Here is a 17562-nt window from a genome sequence, read left to right on the forward strand (position 1 = left end):
GCGGGGCCGCCGCTCGCCCATGGCCGCGCTGCGGGGCGGTGCTCGGTGCTGCGGGGCGGTGCCAGCGAACGGGCGGTGCGCGGGGCTCGGGGCGCTGCGTGGGTGCCAAAGCCCGGCGGGGTCTGTGCCGGTCTGGCTCCCGTGCGGAGCCCCCGTGGCAAGGGAAGAGGATGCGCGTTCCGACCGTTGCGTCCTTTTTTTTTTTCTTTATTTCTCTCTCTCTTTTTTTTTTTTCTTCTCTGGCTAAAAGGAATCGCTGGGCGTTGTTTGTGTCCTTCTCCTGTTGCTTTTGCTATCTGCCCCGCTTGCTGGAAGTTGGGCTGAGCTGGGGACCTGTTGCCCGTGCTTCCCATAGCTGCTGGTGTCACCTCGCGCAGGTGTCGTTGGTGCCAAGGGGGGAGTTTTGCTGGTGTGGATGTGGGTACCTGCAGGCCCTGGCTTGCTCCCAGCCCACACCAGGCAGCGTGCCCACCCCGTCGGCCATCCCCGCTGACCCTCACCAGGAAGGCGAGAGATAGGGCCAGGGAATGAGCTCAGCGCTCTGCTATGCGCGATGTCTGCGCCCATTGGCACTGCTTCCCACCGCGACGCACTGAGGCCGCTCCCTTGCTCAGGATTCCCCGCAGCGCCACGAGGTCCCCGGGGCTCCGTGCCCCCCACGTCTCCACTCTGGACACTGCACTGGCGGTGCTGAGGGACCCTGCATGCGGGCACCCCCATGCTCAGTCCTGCCCGGCTGGGAGGGGGCTGGGAGTTGTGATATCAGCCACCTGCAGCCTGACTCATCCCGGCTCTCCAGCACAAGCCGTGCCGCTCAGCAGGGCACTCATTTTATTCCAGTTCGCTTGACAGAAGGCCCCACGTAATGATTCTCACTCGTGGCCAAGTGTGCCTGCCCCTGGCCAAAGGGCAAGAGGGGACGCTGAAGGTGATGGAGAGTTCCTACTCGAGGTAGGGAGCCCTGAGAACAAACCTCTGATTGATAACCACAGGGATGGAGCATCCCTGCCCCACTTGTGCCGCTGGGGCAGGCTCATGGCATTGTCCTGTGTCACCGGCACTCACTCTAACCACAAGGCACAGGTCCCAGGGAGGCATCCCCAGGAGGTCCGGGTCACCGGCCCAGGTAGGGAATGACACTTCTTTCCGGGACGCAGAGCTCAGCTCCTGCCAAAAGTCCCCGGGGGACCCAGCATCAAAGCGTGGTTGTCATCAGGGGAAAATGCAACGTGACTCGTTCCTCCTGCCGCTCCCGGTCAGGTTTCTCCCTTCTATTACAGGTTTGCAGCAAACAGGAGGTGAGTCAGGGCGTGCGGGGGGAGGCGAGGATGGAGCTGGGGAGGGAGCAGCTGCTCAGTGAAAGGTGAGCTGGTGCTAGGCAGGTGAATCATTCCATGGGGAAAATCGATCATAGTCCTCACAAGCAGCCCTGGCAGTGAGGCGCAGCTTGGCTCGTTCCGTAAATTGCGGAGCAAAGAGAAAAACAAGACAAGGCTTTTTTTTTTTTTTTTCTGAGGCAATAAACTGTGAGGGAGCAGCCTGCGAAGCTGCAGCAGTCGTGTTCCCTGGGCTCCTTAAAAGGGAGATTTTAGTCCGGGACGGCGGGGAGACAGCAAAGTCATAAACACCCTCGCAGGAATGTGGCTGCTGAGAAATGAGGCTCCTGCAGCACAAGGGGGAGCAGGGCCATGCCCTGCGGCTTGGCCATGCCCCAAGGGGACATCGATGTCCCCAGGTCTGGTGGTCCCCAGGGGGCTCTGACCTAGCGCTGTGTCCCTGCACCCTCAGGGCCATGCCATACAGACATCCCCATGGCTGGCTGGTGGCACGGCAGCTGGCAGAGCCACAGGGCAAGGGGCGGCTGTTTGCATCAGTGACCACACTGTATGTTTGGGTAGGGGGTTCCCTTTTTACTCTTTTACTCTTTTCACTCCCATAGGATCTACAGACTGCCCCTCAGAGGTGCCCGTTTCTGCCATAGCCCTGCACTGTTCTCCCACACCAGCGTGTCTTGTGTTTCCATTGAAGCCGGCTGGCAGGGACGGCTGCACGGACGCTCACATTGGAGCCACTGACGTTGGATGGGCTGCCAGAGCAGGGTGAAGGCACGGCTCACCGCGAGCCCTGCGGCACTGGCCCTGTCACTCCGATGTCAACACGCTGCCTCAGCCCCAGGGAGCCAGGGGACACTTGGCACAGGGCCGGGGATGGCACGGGGCTGGGGCAGATGCTGGTGTCCAGAAGGACTGCAGAGAAAGAGCCATCCCACCATGCAGGGTAGAGACAAGCCCTCTGTTTCTGTGTTCTCCTCACCCTTAAGCCACTCCATCCCTGTACCCCCATTGAGCTCTCCTTCCTTTGAGCTGATCTCCCACTGAGCTGTCTCTCCATCGATCCATCTCCTCCATTACAGGGCTGTCCCCAGTTCCCTTTGCACAGCTGGGTGCTGGGACCAGAGTTCTGGTGTCACAGAAGTGTGAGGTCACAGCCCATGACCGTGTGGCCACCAGCAGTGCCAAGAACAGCCCACAGCACCTCTCCCCACAGCCTTGCTTTGCCATCTGAGGCCCCAAAATGAAACCAATTGCACCCCAGGAGGTACGGCCCTATGGCATGGCACTGCACTCCCCGAGCCACCACCATGGGGACATCACAAGGAGGGGACCCTATCAGAGGGGTTGGGGTCTCCACGTGCCTTCGGCAACACTGTGATCTGGGAGAAGCCCCCACTGGTTTGCCCACCCCTTGTTCAAATTAAGTATCTCTGCTTGGGGTGCTGCGTCCCCAGAGGAGCCCAGGGCACCCCGGTGGGATGATGCTCTCTGGGATGAGCTTGGTGCCACCCTACCCCTAACACTGATCCATCGCCGTTCTCTCCCCCTCTCAGGCTGGAGACCTGAGGAACAAGCCCTGCCCGCTGTGCACCATGGAGCAGAAAAGCCGCCTCTGGAAAGTAAGGGCCCTACGGCATCACCATGGGGGCTGCAGGGCATGGGATGGGCGCTGACCCCTACCCCTGCCCTCCCACCCCACAGGCACTGAAGTCACTGGCGCTGCTCCGGCTGCTGAGGGGCACGAACCGCAGGGTGCAGCGGCTGCACGCGGTGGCTGTGCGGTGCTGGCGCTCACTCATGGCACAGAGGCTGCCTGGCATCGCATCACTGCTCCCCAGGTAGGTGGAGGTGCGGAGCCCATGCCCCGGTCCTGCTGCTCTGCTGGGAAAGGGCTGTAGGGGATAAAGCCCAAGGGTGTGAATTAGAGGTGGTTTGGGGTGGTGTGGGGAGGGTGCTGGGTTTGGCCTTAATGGAGGTCTGCAGACACGGGTAGCTCATGGGGTGCACTGAGCCACGACCCGCACCCGGTGCTGGTGCAAAGCCCCTCTGGGCAGCACAGATGCATGCTGCTTTTTGGTCTGGACTTAGGGAATGTCACCACCTGCCAGAGCCAGAGGAGGCTGCGGGCAACCCCGAGACCAGCTCGACCAGCAGCAGCATGGATACAGCAAAAGACGCACAGACAGGGACATGGCCAGCAGCTGTGGAGGACAAGCAGGACTTACTGGTGACCCTGCCCCAGCGCTTCCGTATGCCGGCCCGCAAAGTGCTGTGCCGGCCTTCACCCCAGCGCTGGGTCAAGCCCTGCTGCACCCGCTCCTGTGGAGAGAGCCTGGAGCGCACGCTCACCATCCGCTACCCCCGGTGACCACCATCCGTACGAGCGCTGCCCTCGCTGAGCAGGGCCCATCTCCCCGAGCCCCAGCACAGCTCGCCAGCTGCTGGCTTCCCTTTCAGCGCTGCCTGAGGAGTTGGAGGAGAGTTGCCAGGAGACCTGTGGGTGATGCACTCTGCCATCCTGCTGTGAATAAAGGGAGTGAGCTATGCCTTACCGACACTGAGTTTCTGCCTCAGAGCTGCTTTCAGTTTGGGTTTCCGATGTACTTGTAAGGGGTTTCCGCTCACTTTGGATTCAGGGGATGGAGAATGCTGGGTGTGCCAGTGCAGCCCCCGCAGGCGCAGGGATGGATGTGTACAGACGGGTGGAGGTCTCTCCTCCAGGCACCCCAGGACACGCTGTGCTCATCCCCGTGGCGCTCAGATACCACCAGCCCCCAAAGTGACGCTGTCAAAGTGCCAGGAACCTCCTGCTCCCATCTGGGCTGGGGTAACCGAAGAGTGACTCATTGGACAAAAGCCAGGATCGGGCTGTAAAGATGCACAGTACCGTGTAATCTCCTTAAGGATATTACAGCAATGGGAGCTGCCGGTGCCAGAATCAACAAAGAACGTTTTATAGCTGGAGGTGCTAAAGTTGAAGGCTTTGAAGCCACACACACTTCAGGCTTAGTTCAACACGATGCATTGGGTTACTTGGGGGGGCTCAAAGCACAGACCACGAGTGTGGCTGCAGCCCCACAGCGATGGAAGCTCTCAGAGTGACACCGGGGCAAGCACAGAAGGCACCAAATGCAGAGCAAGGGCACAAAGACAGAGCGTGAACCCAGAGCAATCCTTGCTGTGCCCAGATTTCCACTGTTGGACGCCCCTACTGCACCTTCGGGTGACACTCAGGAGCTGCAGCCTGCTTTCACAGTGGCTTTAGGCTCTGCACTCTTCCATGCATGCTGCACAGCACACCGGGGCTGGTCCAGCAGATGGCACTCGGATTGCACGGTGGTGGGGCTGCACAGCACGGGGTTGCACAACTAGGGATTCGTGGAAAGGGACAGGATTGCATGAGGCTGGGAATCCTAGGAAGGGGCAGGGCTGCACAGCGGAGGATTTGTGGGAAGCAGCGGGGTTGCACAAGTCCAGGAAGCTTAGCAGGGGATGGGCTGTGCTGTGGGATACCAGATGCACCCTAACTCTCAAGACTCCAAATCCCACAGCTCCCCATGCAGCTCCACGTGCCGAGCTGCCTTTTCCCAGGCTAGGGGGGCAAGTGCTGGCAAAGGGGTGTAATGGGGTCCGCGGGCACAGGGCGCTTAGATGTGGGGTACAGGCTGCATGCAGCCATGAGTGCTAGCAGAGGGCTGCAGTGAGAACTGGGCTGCCTGTGGGCATTCATTAGTGACAGCTTAGCCTCCTTGTTAATTAGCCATGGCCAACCTCACTAATTAGCTGCGGCCAGAGCTGGCTGCCCTCCTCACGGAGGTGGGCGGAGATCCTGCAGGCCATGGGGGTACCAGGGCTGGAGTGTGGGTAGTGGCATGGGGCGGCAGTGGGGCACGGCTGCGTTACTCATGGCGCTGGGTAAGGCTGGGGCTGGGGTCTGGGCTGGGGTCTGAGTATGAGAGCCAGAGAGATGCTGCTCGGTCTGGGTTCAGGAGATCTGGGCACGGAGAACCTTCTGTGCTGCTGTCTGGGATGTCTGGGTGCTGGGGTCCCCTGCCTGTGACACCCCAGGGAGGAGGTGGGTGCTGTTCCCAGAGGTCCCATGCTCAAGCCAACCCCTTGGTGCCGGCAGGGCACCTGGCCATGCTGCTGGCATCGGGCACCGCCTGCGCCAACGTGTACCGAAGGGTCTCTGATTGTGTCCTGAAGCTGGGAGAGAGCATGGCCACGTACGGGGAGGAGGACGGCATGGAGCTGCAGGGGCTGCGCAGGGTCTGTGGGTGAGTACGGCCGCGCGAACTGCTGCTTTCATGTTTATTTGTCTGCCTCCTTGCTAGACACCGGGCAGATAGGAGCTGTCTGTGTCCTGCTCTTTCTTTCCCTTTCTGCACAGACAAACCAGCTCAGGGTGTGCAGCCGCCCCGGGATGTGACAGGGTGCTGAGATGCAACGGGAACTGCTCAGTAGCATCTCTGAGCATGTGGGTTCTTGGTGTTGGGGACAGTGGGGCACGCAGCGCAGCGCGTGCTGTGTCCGGCTGCTGGGGGCTGATTCCTCTCTGCTGAAACTCCCAGCTCCAGGGCAAGTAAATGTGTAAGAGGGGGCTTTGAACAGGGACATTAAATAGGAAGGATGGAGGAAGGGGTCTTCCCAGTGGGGCAGGGGGCTCAAGACCTCCCTGGACAGCTGACTTCTTGCCCCAGTCCTGGTGAAGTGGTGACAGCATATGACAAGCCTGCTGTGACCAGAGGAAAAAGACGGTGACGTCCCAGTTTCCTGCCAGGAACTATTTCTGAATGACTGGCCTTTAACCCCACCCTTTCTCAGCTGCCATCTGCCTTCCCAGCATCATGGTCCCCTCTCTGGGAGCATGGCTTAGGGGCGGAAGTGGAGCTGAGAGCACTGAGCCAGCAGCGTGGGCATCTCGGTTCCCTCTGAGCCGTGTGACCGCAGCCCAGCAGCTGAGCAGGAGTGGGGTGAAACACTGCAACGTGTTATCCCTGACCAAAAGCAGAAGTGGGCTGGGTGCTGCTTCCCCTCTACCCTTTGCTCAAAGGTGTGAGCCAGGCTGAACCTTCACCTCGGCTGGCAGCAGGCTTTCTCATTATCTCAGGATATTTATTCTGCCACAGTGACTCTGTTTAATGAACTCGATCACAGCTGGCATTCTGACGTAAGCTTGGTAAGAAAACTAAATAAAGTGCTCTCGTCTGCATGTCTGGAGGAAGGTGCCAACTCCAGCGCAGGGCACTTAGACAAAAACGGGCTGTCCTGTTCTGGTGCTGGGGTCTGTGCTCCGCTTCTGCGTTGGGATGTGAGCCTGGTGGCCCTTGGTGGGAAAGGGGCAGAGACGCTGCTCTTCTTTTTGGAGGAAGACTTGGGGAAGGTTAGCAACAAGCGTAGCTTAGAGCCTTATCTGTCCTGTGGACAGGTTATCATTTTGAGAGAAACCACGGCTTCAAACCACGCTGGTGAACCATGCTGAGGTCTTGTTTGCAGGTGCTGGAGAGCTCTGCCAGCCAGCACTGCCCAGGCCAGCTTGGAGGAGCCACCAGGGCTGCGGCTCCAGGCCGTGGCATTTGCAGAGACATTCAGGCTCCTGCTGGTTTATGTTGTGGGTTTGCATCTACAAAGCAGAGATCTCGCCTGTGAGTTCAGCTGTGCTGGGACGTGCAGTCATGCTGCTGTTCACACAGCAACCTCCCAGGATGTCATCATCCCCTCCCCAGCACAGTGCGGCACTACAGCAGCCTTTGGGTCTGGCGTTGAGTCGAATGCTCTGCTAGCCTCAAATGTTCTGCAACAGAAATAACCTAAATGAACCTCCACAACGCAGCACAGCAAACTCAACCAGGCAGAGGTGCCTGCTCCAATCCTCTCCATGCAAGGCAAGGAGGCACAGATCAGCCTGATGCCTGCTGTCATCACCCATGGGCAGCTGGAGCTCATCTACTGCTCTGCAGCTGCGGGCAGGGAGCTCATTGGGAACAGCTCAAAGGCAGCTCCTCCAGAGCCAGCTGGCTTCTTCAGCAAAGGTAAGTACAAGCTGAGGGGTAGACGTAGCACAGGGCCAGTGCTGGAGTGTGCCAGGCCAGCACCCATCATGACCTATGTGGAAATCTTTTTGGGGTGCTGCACCTTTAAGCTTTAACAGAGTGGGTGTTTCCTTCTGGGCTGCTCTCTGTTCTGGTCTCAGGGCTGGATAACTCACACAAAATATTGAGGCTGTAGGTGTTTGCAGGGTTGGCTGGGGCACCAAGGCTCTGCCCTCTCCTTCAGAGAGACTAACGGTGTGGTTCTCTGCTGCAGGTACTGGGATGAATTCCACGTTTGTGCCCTGACAGCGCTCTGGGAGTGCCAGAAGGAAGCAGCAGCCATCTGGGAGATGCTGAGGAAGGAGTCCCGAAAGATCAAATTCCAAGGCAGCCTGTTTGACCTCTGCAGCCCCAGCACAGCCCAAAGCTTTGCCTGGCCCCATGTTCCCAACCTGTCGGTCCTCAGCATCCCCCTCATCATCACTTGGCTGAACTTATAGACCTCAGCTCTGTAAGTACCGCAACGAAGGCACTGGCAGCACGCTGGGGCTCATCCTGATCATGTGCTTTTCCAGACCTTTGAGGAGCACAGTGCTCAGCAAACTCTCAGCTCTGTCCCATGTCTATGAGACTCAGAAGAGTTCAGTAGCATCTTGTGGGTTTCGCTCTTTCTCTGTAATTTGGGGCAACACTTGTCCCCATTTGTCTCAAGGCGCAAGCAGAGCTCTGGCTGCATGCAGAGGATTTGGGGGAAAATAGGAAATGAGTCATGAACACCAGATTCTTTCTGGACTCTTTCATGGCTGTTGGACGGAAGCCTGTTTGTTCAGCTGCCTGTTCCCACAATGTCAGCTCTCCAGGTTTTTGATTTGAGTGCTGAAAACTTGTGAGGTGCAGCGGATGGTGTACGTCCTGCAAAGAGCACAGTGGTGCTGGCCTTCTTTCTTTGAGGACACATTGAAAACCCCACTAAAGAATAGTCACAGGTGCATGATCTCTTTCCTAGCACACATCTGGACTCCTGAGTAAATCCTGCATTATGTGTAAATTGCTTTTCTAAGGAAATGTAGAGACAAAAAAATCTTTGCGGAGGGGGAGGGGGTGTTGGGGGAAGATGTCAAGCAACCATGACGAAACCTTTTTATGGTAACTCTTTTGCTTTAACGTTTTTCCCAGTAGTCCTTGTAAGCAGCTCTGTGGGTGACTGTGTGTAATTCCAGAGTATTAAATTTTGTTGCACAGGTTGAAGCTATCTGTCCTGCCTCCTGTTTGTAGCACAGTCTCTTCGAGCCTCCTTTGCAGCTCAGAGCATTAGTTTTCCTGCTTCTGTATAAGCACCAAAAGTATTTGCAATAGAGAGGTGCTTGCATGCAATTGCTGGGTGTGCTAGAAAAACTCAGTGTTAATGGGAGTACAATGCAGTGATGTGTGCAAGGATGCTAAAAAATCTCTGCCTTGCCTTACTGTGTGGGGGAAGAGGAGGCACAGAGTCCCAGTGTGCCCAGCCTGGGGCCAGTGCCTCGCTGGGAGGAAGCACAGTGAGCCTTGCTTGGTCTTTCTACTGCTTTCACTTCATGCCCCATAGAGGACTGCCACTCCTGAATGGGGAAGGAACTGGTTTTCATCATGCTCTGTATTAGTGCTTAACAGCTGGATGTGGCTGTGAACTTCATGTTCTAATTAAGAGAACCAGCTGTCTTTCATCAGATTTGAAATGTCTGTGCTTAACTAACAGGGTATTTCAGTCTGACTTACCTAAATATGTCACACGTCACTCTGGCTGCTTTCAGACTGGCCACTTACCAGGGCACTTGCTTTGTTTTCAGAACGGGAATAGTGGTTCAGGGCTTTTCAATGACCGCTCACGTTCCTCTCCTGGCACTCATGCTCTTTCTCTTACTTCTCTCTCACTTACCCATTCAGCTCCTGCAGCTGCAGGACGGAATGAATGAATGGAGGCAAATTCCAAGAAATGAGATGGGGAGGAGCAGCTGGTGTTCAGACAGCACTCCAGAGCGAGGTTGAACCCAGGCCTCCAGCAGACAACAGTTATTCATGTACTCAGCACCTCTGGCACAACGCCTGACAATACGTAGTGGAGAAAGGGTGGGCTGGAGCACGGCAGAGCCTGCACTGAACCGCTGCACTGCCTTGGTTCTCCTTCCTGCTCTGCTCCATCAACAGTGAGTGCTGCTCAGTGCTGTTCTCCTTTCCCCTATGGCCTCCTCTTCTGCTTGTGGTTAGTGGGGCAAAGCTGAGCAGGTGGGTATCCAAGGCTGGAGTCTTTTGTATCCAGATCTTGTATCTGATCTTTGTTTTGAATAGGTGTTTAATGCCTCGAGAGAAACAAAGCACAACTCTCAACATTTCCCTTCCTTAATTTCTTTGAATTTGGTATCTTCTCTTAAAATTTTCAACTTTTGGATGGCTTTGGGGAAGGGGAATGTAAATGAGCAGAGATCTCCAAGAAGTCATCGTTTGCAAAACCTTGGATGCAGATGGCTAGCTGATGCTACTGCTGTCTCTGAGAACAGCAGGTGTTAGGGAAAATCTTCCCTGAGAGCAAATACTTCAACTCTATTGCACATGTGGAAAAAAAGATTCATTAGGAAACAAAGACCATCTGCCACTATTCAGGTATGGAGCAGCAGAGATTCTTAAAGCCAAAGGTGCTGCTAAGATCTGACTGGACACACGCAAGTGAAAATTAGGTCTCATAATATCGGAGTGATGAATTTCAGAAGTTCCCTTCCCAATCTGTGTGTAATTTTAGCAAAACTTCCCCTATAACTTTGACATCTACAGTAAGTTTCCTTTATTTAAAAGGAAAAAAAAGGCGCTATTCAGATTTAGTTCTCAAAGGGAACAGACTTAAAAGCCTTTCTGATCCCACAGCACGCTTCATGCTAACGCAGTGCAATGTGTTGGATGTCCCACAGCCTTGGTGTTAAATCCAGGTGCATCAAGGACTCTTCTCGTGGCCCTGCCCTACCTCAGGATCTCCAGCCACAAAGCTGCACCAAAACTTCACGTTTCCCTGCAAGGGCGGCTGTTGAAGCAGTCAAAGCCTATCTTAGGCATTCAGAAAGCAAGGAAGGAAGTGTTCCTTGGTCTGAAGTTCTCATCCTTGTTCCTCCAGGAGAACAAAGATAGCATCTCTTTAATACATTCTCACAACAATCCCAAGATCAGCTGTCCATTTTCCTCTAAGAAATGGGAGTGCTGTGACTTTCCTTCCTCTGCCTGTTCCCAGGGAACTGGGATGTTCCCTTTCAGTACCAACAGCAAACAGCAGGAGAGGACAGAATGACCCCAAAAGAGCCTTAAAATACAGCTGATACCAAGATGGTGTTTGGAGCCCCAAGGCAGAGCACTGCCCTCTGCTGTGTGCCCTGATCCCAATCACGCATGCACATCTCTTTTCAGAAGGAGATACTGGCACCTACTGGAAGCCCAAGCTCTGCTTCATGTCTGGGCTGAACATGACTGGAAGGAAGGCAAGTGTCCTCAAATACGAGAACCCAGAAGGCCTGGAGCAGGGATGAAAAGCCTTGCTGAATGCACAGCAGTTAGAAGGGGAGCAGTAGCAAATGACCTCTGAACTTGTGTTAACCTTTTCCTCTGAAAGGCTGCTTCTATGCATATGATAGCACTAAAATTGGGTTTAAAGGGGTTTTGGTCAGGAAGAGGTCGCGGTGAAATCTCCAACCATAAGAAGCTCTGCCTACGCACGTGTAACCTGCACCCCTTCCCTCTCTGCAGCAAACCTGCCAGGTATTTAAAACACTGGGATTTCAATCTGCCTAAATTCATAGAATATGAAAGTAGGAATTGAAATACAGTTACCCCAGTAACAAAAGTCAAAAGAGCAACTTCAAAGCGTTTATAATCTACAACTCAAATCATCCCACCAATTCTCAACAAGCCAAATTAGCAAGTAATTTGTACAAATTAACATTTACAAACATTAACGTACAAAAGAAAGTTACCACAGCGAGATGCTGCACAGGAGAAATTCTTCCTTTAGAAGTTGCTTTGCCCACTTTTGGGTTCTTGCAAAACCAAACGCCCCTCAGTGGCCACCCTGCAGGATGCAGGGCTGCTCGTGCGGGCTGTGGGAGCTGAAGGCACCGCTCGGCCTTGGCCTCTTAACAGTGAGGCTGATGCTCGTGCCTGCCCCATGGGTGAGGGCCTCTAAATTAAAGCACATCCTGTCACTCTGAGAAACAAGTAGCAGATTCTCGCTTGAATAAACATCACCTCAGCCACACCAGACCTGCCATTAGATTTTTTTGTTTGTTTTTAAAGTCAGAAGTAAGGACCAGGCAAATATGACCAGCTCTTGGAAACCTTTGCAAGTTTACCTGAGACAGCTCCAGCCTAGGACTGAGCATGTGGAGCCCCTGAACTGCTGAAACTCCTTCTGAAGTGAGCATTATGTTGGCTGATTTCCCTAGACAGCATTCTCAGATGCTTTGATTACAGAGGAGAGGTATGAAATATTTACTGCGGGAAGTTTTATGTGCCCTAAATGGGGGCAACCTACAAATTGTGTTCTTCTCTGGATGTATCCTCCTGTTGCCATGATACAGATATTCACGGTATTTTTTGAAGTGCTCAGCTTCCCAGGAGAACTGTACCACGCTCACAGCAACATAATACTTTTATTATTACAAAAGATTTCTTCAGCAAACTGCTGTCTGACATCTCTATGTATTAAACACGGAAAGAGCAAACAACCCCATCTAACATTACAAGGCTTTTAGGGTCTCAGCTGGTGATTCAGGTAATTACAACTATTTTCTTTCTTACCCTGTTCGTTCACTTCCTTGACTTCTTTCCCAACTGAAGCGCAAACAAGTGTCAACCCAGATGCAGCAGCTCCCAGCCCTGCTGCTCATAGTGCCAGCTCCTGCAAAACAAGCTGACCATTGCAATACCCACACAGGGACCTTTCACATTTATTAAATTCCAGATGCTCCTCCTTGTGAAGTTTTGCTACCTGGCTTTTAACAGTCTTAAGAGTGAACAGTTTAAGAGCACGCTTGCCATACAGTCATTAAATGCTTAGTGTTAATAAAATAAACATCTTCTCCTCCTCTGTTGTCTGGTGATGACAAAGGAGATGCTCACACTCACGCAGTCTTTAAAAGAAAAAAAAAGTCTCAACAGACCTGCTGTGCTTCTTCAGTGATGACTTTCAGGCATTAGATGTACTTGTGCTGGGAGCAATGATGCAATGCAGCATGTTGTTGCCATAGCATGTTATACATTGGATTTGGGAGCAGAATTCAGTGGGATTTCCCTAAGTTCTATCCTCATGCAGAGGTACTCCCCAATTGCAGCCATCAGTGCTGTGCACACAATGTGCACCAGCCACCATGTCAGAGTTGAGGGAAAGTGCGAGTTATAAATCCAGCAGCCCAAGAGATGGAAGAAATGAACTGTGACTGTGAAATCCAAGCACTGTTTTCCTCGTCGGATAAAGTACAGCAAGCCCAGAGCACTGCAAAGAAAAGACAGATGAATAAACAAACTGTACTACGCCTGTGGAAAAGGGGATACAGTAAGAGCTAACAGAAGTTACTGGTGCTGCTTATTCAGTATTTCAAAATTTCTCAGCTGTTTTAGGGACAGGTTGTTTCTCATCTTGCTCACAGATGCTGCTGCAAGATTTAAATAGCTTACAGCATTTTAATTACATGATGGCAGGGAAATGAGCTTTTGGTTTAAAAACCCTGACTGGCTCTCTGTAATACCTCCCCCAGTAATCTGTGCCCAGTGGCAGGTGCAAAGTACATTACTGTTAATAGATCAGTGTTTGCTGAGACCCATTAATTCTCACTTTTGGTAAAATCTGTCACTGAGACAGTGAAGTAAAATGTCTTATCCAGTATCTAGAAAGTCACCTTTGGAGTCAGCAGTTCCCACCTGCTCTCCTCTCCAGACAAGAACAGAGAATAACCCGACCTCAGCAGACATGCTCCCCAGGCACTGGGCTTCCAGGAGATGTTATGAGACAGCCAGCAGACTATGCTGAATTCTCTTAAAGTTCAATGTTATGAAAGAGCAAGCTCAAGACACCAGAACCGTTAGAATGACAGAAGTGCTGTGTGCTCCAGCTAGTTGCGGACTTACCAGGTGAGTGCATTGAGGACGAAAGCCATCATGGAGAGCCTCCCAGGCGGTGTCGAGAAGCCTAAAATCTGCACAGCATTATTAGTAAGAAACCACAGCACAAATCACAGCCCAGGGCCCAGCCACACCAGCACTGCCCAGCAATGATTATGGTCTGTACAAGGAGCCCGAGCGGTTACAGCAGTCCTTCTAGGAGGTCTGTCTGCCTGCCTGGGAAAGGAAAGGGCTGCTGGGTCCACACTGAGAGACTGCAAGGTGAAGGGGACGTGTCCTGAGTGGGCTCACCTCTATCACAGAATCGTTTGAATTGGAAGGGGCCTTCAGAAGTTATCTAGTCCAACTGCCTGCAATGAGCGGGGAGTGGAGGAGCTGCCTCCTCACAGGATCCCACCCACACAGCCAGGCGCTGTCCGACACTGGGGGCCATGCAACGGGAGAGCGCTGGCTCAGCACCGGGCCGCCCACACGGACCCCGCACAGGCCTGCCTGCCTCAGGGCTGCCGCGCGGCGGGAAACGGACACACGGACACACGGACAGGGCCTGGCGCAGCGCAGGGCCCACCGCCCGCACCCTCACCTCGTCGCTGAAGATCTGGTGGAGGGAGGGCCCGGTGCTGCCGAGGGCGCCGAGGAGGGCGAGCCAGAGCCCGAGCGAGCTGTAGTAGGCGGCCTGCAGCAGCACCATCTGCGCCACGATCAGCGCCGGGTCCCACACGTAGCTGCGGAACTGCGCCGCCATCGCCCGCCCGCCCGGCGCGACGGAAGCGGCCTCAGGGGCGGCGGCGGCGGGGCGGCACAGCGCCCCCTCGCGGGGCGGAGGACTCGGGGGGCCGCTGGGCCGGGGGTCGCGCCGTGCGGTGCGCGAGCTGTCCCGCTTCGTGGCGTCTCTGCCTCCCTGAGGCGCTGTGGGCGTCTGTGGGCGGCCTTGTTAAACAGGCACAAATTCTGAGCACGGCATTTGTCCAGCAGCATCTTCCTTCAGCTCCAGGCTGACGCCCGCGGGCTCTGTGCCTCGGCACACCAGGGCTGAGCCCTGGCATCTCCTCTGCGTTTTGTGCTGCTTCTCTTCAGGGCCTGGCTTTTTGGGGGAATTTCTTCTGCTTTCTTCTTTCTGCAGAGAGCCCGAGCTGTGCTGTGCCCACGCTGTGAGCCCCTTGGGGCCTGAATGCACTCCTGCTCGCCTGTCTCCAAGCGTGAGCTCCGCCACCCAAGCTCGCATGGCCCCGTTCAGGGCATTGCCCTATGGGAGGTGGGAGGTGAGCCCCCGCCGTGGGTGTGGAATATTTCTGGCTCTGGGAAGTCAGATTACGATCTCTGCAATTCTCTCGTGACGTTTTGTTCCGTTTCCCAGTATGGGAAGTTCCGCAGGCTGCCTTGCTGCGTGTTTTTCCTCCCTCGCGCTGTGCATGTCACTGTGCTGATGCGTGCTGGACGCGTTTCCCTCCCTGTTCCCAGACCTGATGCTCCTTGACAGGATTGCACAAGGCTGTGGGCTGTGCCTGCTGAGCTTCTACTTGGGCCTTCAGAGAACTGGACTCTGCCAAAGCTTACCAACTCCATGAATGCAGAAGTGAACATGGGAAAATCCCGGGCTGTCTCAAGGCTGTCTGCTGGCAGCACACTGCTGAGCATGAGTTATGGGACTCGACACTTCCTCTGTTAACTCTTAGTAGAAATTGGTTTCCTTTCCTTAAATCTGCTGTGCTTGCCTCTCTGAGACGTGCAAGCCACCACTTAGGTACTCATTTCCACATCCTTATTTCTTTTTGAAGCTTCGTAGGACTAAATTTCCTCTGCCAGCAAAAATGGTAGTTGTTTAGTCATAGCTAACTAAAACTCCAAGTTGATGTGACAGAAGTCCTGGCAGGGCTGTTGGTACAAGTGCCTGATATTTTTCCACACCACAGTCATCAGCAACAGTATTTCTGCTTTACCCATTAGTCCCTGCAATCACAAGATAGGAGATGGTGTTTTGGGAGGTACCGACCTGAATTCCATCTAAATTCGAGTCTCCTCCCTGCTTGGTTGCTGCCCCATAATTGAAGGTAGCAGTGATGTCAGACGTGTTCAGACTGCCTCTCACACAGGGAATGTAGCTGTACAGAGGCAGTGAAGTGCCGTGGCATGAGGGTTTGTGCTCAGTCCTGGGACTCAGCTGCACCCCATCTCATGAATGTGAAGACATTTCCTGGCTGGCTTGTCAATAGCACACTGTATGGTCATGTTCGTCTGTCTGCACACCCTGGCCCAGCTCTTCCTCCTCTCCAGCTGCCTCCAGTTAGAGGACCGTGTCCTCCTCATGCAGAGGACATTCTCTCCAAGAGAAGCCTTGCCTCACATCCCCTCTTGGTGGGAAGGGTTAAAGAGGACCTGAAAGGGAAATGCATGGGAGAAAATAAGTGCATTTTCAATTTCCCTTTTCTTCTTCTTAGTTGAAATGAAAGTTGGAGACAGCTGTGGAAGGAAGATGTGTTAGAAGGAAAAAGGATGTCGAAACACAGAGATCATGCTTTCTAGAGCACCACAGTACGTGTTGCTCGCCTGGCTTCTGATTAAGTGTCCTTTTTTAAAGAGCTGACGGTTGTGTGTGTGACACCTGCATGTCATGAAGAGCAGCAGGTGACAGAAGAAATGGCAATATGCTCAGGACACAGCAAATACCTTCAGAAAGTGCCCAGATCACATGTAACTTCCTTATGGGGAGTAAGGAATATGAATGCCTTATTTATCCGGTGATTCTTTCCATAAGGAATGGGTGTGTAGGACAGTGGTGTTTTTCCTCCTCAGGAATTGTTTCCTAAAACAGGAAGCTATTTGTTTAGGCCAAACATATTTTACCAACTGAGCTACAAAGGGCATCTGAACTGATGTCTGTTCATCTGTCCTTTCCCGGGCAGGTAGGAGTGTTTAAAAACTCTCCCTAACATTTCTTAGTGCTTGAGAATCCCGTGCTACACCCATTTTAAAATCCATCTGTAGGAATTGTGCTGAGCTTGGCTAAAAAAATCTCTTTTCCTAGAAAACACAGCAGAATTTGTGATCTAGAATTGTTGAAGAAGGTTCAGCATATGGCCTTATCATGATTAGACGTTTATTTACATGTATAAAAATGTGATTCCCTTCACCCTCCAAATGAATTATAGTTGGACACTGCATGCTACCTGCAGCATGTTTGTATCATGTACTGGGAACCAGAAGGCGTTTTTATTTTCAGGGTGAGAGCTGGGCATGGAACACTGAGTTAGGAACAATCGTGGCCAGCCTACATTATTTCTCTGCCAGCTGTAATTTTGAATGTAAAAGGGAACTGATACACCTTGAATGCGAACATTCGCTGCCCAGAACAAATGTGAGGATCAGTGTGTGTTCTTTTCTTTTCTTCCTTCTGCTTCCCTCCCTTTCAGAGAGGTTTCAAGAAAGTGCATGTCAGCTGTGCATTTTTCTGTCTGGGTCCGTTTGTCCTGTCACTCTCTGTGAATGTCATATACCCACGATTTTTCTGTGTTGTTCCAGAGAGGAGAATGTCACTGTATTCAGAGAAGTTTGAAGGGCAAAATGAAGCTGACTATGTTATGTCATGGTTTAAAAGAACCACATTATGATTTCTGTGGCTGCATTTCCTCTCTGATGATTGCTTTTGAGATACTGTGGCAGAAAGTTTGTGTGTGTGTGGTAGAGGGGTGGATCTACAAGATGCCCTATGAAAATGTCATTGGTAGCATTATGTAAGTTTATCTCAAGGCTGGAAAGTACATTCTGATTGAGTTTAATTTTCCCTTCTGTTTCCAGAAGCCCAGGATTTCTGTCACTTTGTTTGCAGGATTATGCACACAGGTGTGGCTGTGATGGACAAAGCCCTGCCCATTCTGTTGAAGCAGGGAAGCTCAACGTGATCAGAATTTCCTTAGGAGAGAAAATGGTGTTTTGTGCCACACAGAGGGTTTTTGTAGCAGTGTTGAGGTATGTAATAACCAGGAAGAGTACTGCCTATTGTGCTTGTATCTAGAGGAAATTAACAGGAAAGTCAGCAGTGTTTGTAGCCACAATACAGACAGCTG

At 53.1% G+C, this 17562-nt stretch overlaps 2 protein-coding genes across 5 annotated transcripts; one reads left to right on the forward strand and one right to left on the reverse strand.

Annotated features, from left to right (window-relative positions):
• Positions 236-11825, forward strand: TP53TG5 (TP53 target 5). Of its 4 annotated transcripts, XM_021416866.1 has the most exons (6): positions 236-2598; positions 2888-2953; positions 3036-3172; positions 3423-5611; positions 7641-7877; positions 9290-11825. In XM_021416866.1, the coding sequence occupies exons 4-5, from the start codon at positions 5364-5366 to the stop codon at positions 7864-7866; spliced, it is 474 nt and encodes a 157-aa protein (XP_021272541.1). In that variant the 5' UTR covers positions 236-2598; positions 2888-2953; positions 3036-3172; positions 3423-5363; the 3' UTR covers positions 7867-7877; positions 9290-11825. The 4 variants fall into 4 exon arrangements, with proteins under 4 accessions (XP_021272541.1, XP_021272540.1, XP_021272539.1 ...); XM_021416865.1 differs by lacking the exon at positions 9290-11825 and having other exon boundaries at positions 7641-9279; XM_021416864.1 differs by lacking the exons at positions 7641-7877; positions 9290-11825 and having other exon boundaries at positions 2444-2598; positions 3423-3711; positions 3792-3896.
• SYS1 (SYS1, golgi trafficking protein) lies at positions 12007-14295 on the reverse strand. Its single transcript, XM_021416867.1, has 3 exons — positions 14082-14295; positions 13505-13572; positions 12007-12872 (listed from the first exon to the last, which is right to left on the reverse strand). The coding sequence occupies exons 1-3, from the start codon at positions 14241-14243 to the stop codon at positions 12632-12634; spliced, it is 471 nt and encodes a 156-aa protein (XP_021272542.1). The 5' UTR covers positions 14244-14295; the 3' UTR covers positions 12007-12631.

Source organism: Numida meleagris, chromosome 19 (assembly GCF_002078875.1).
Source record: "Numida meleagris isolate 19003 breed g44 Domestic line chromosome 19, NumMel1.0, whole genome shotgun sequence".
NCBI lineage: Eukaryota > Metazoa > Chordata > Aves > Galliformes > Numididae > Numida > Numida meleagris.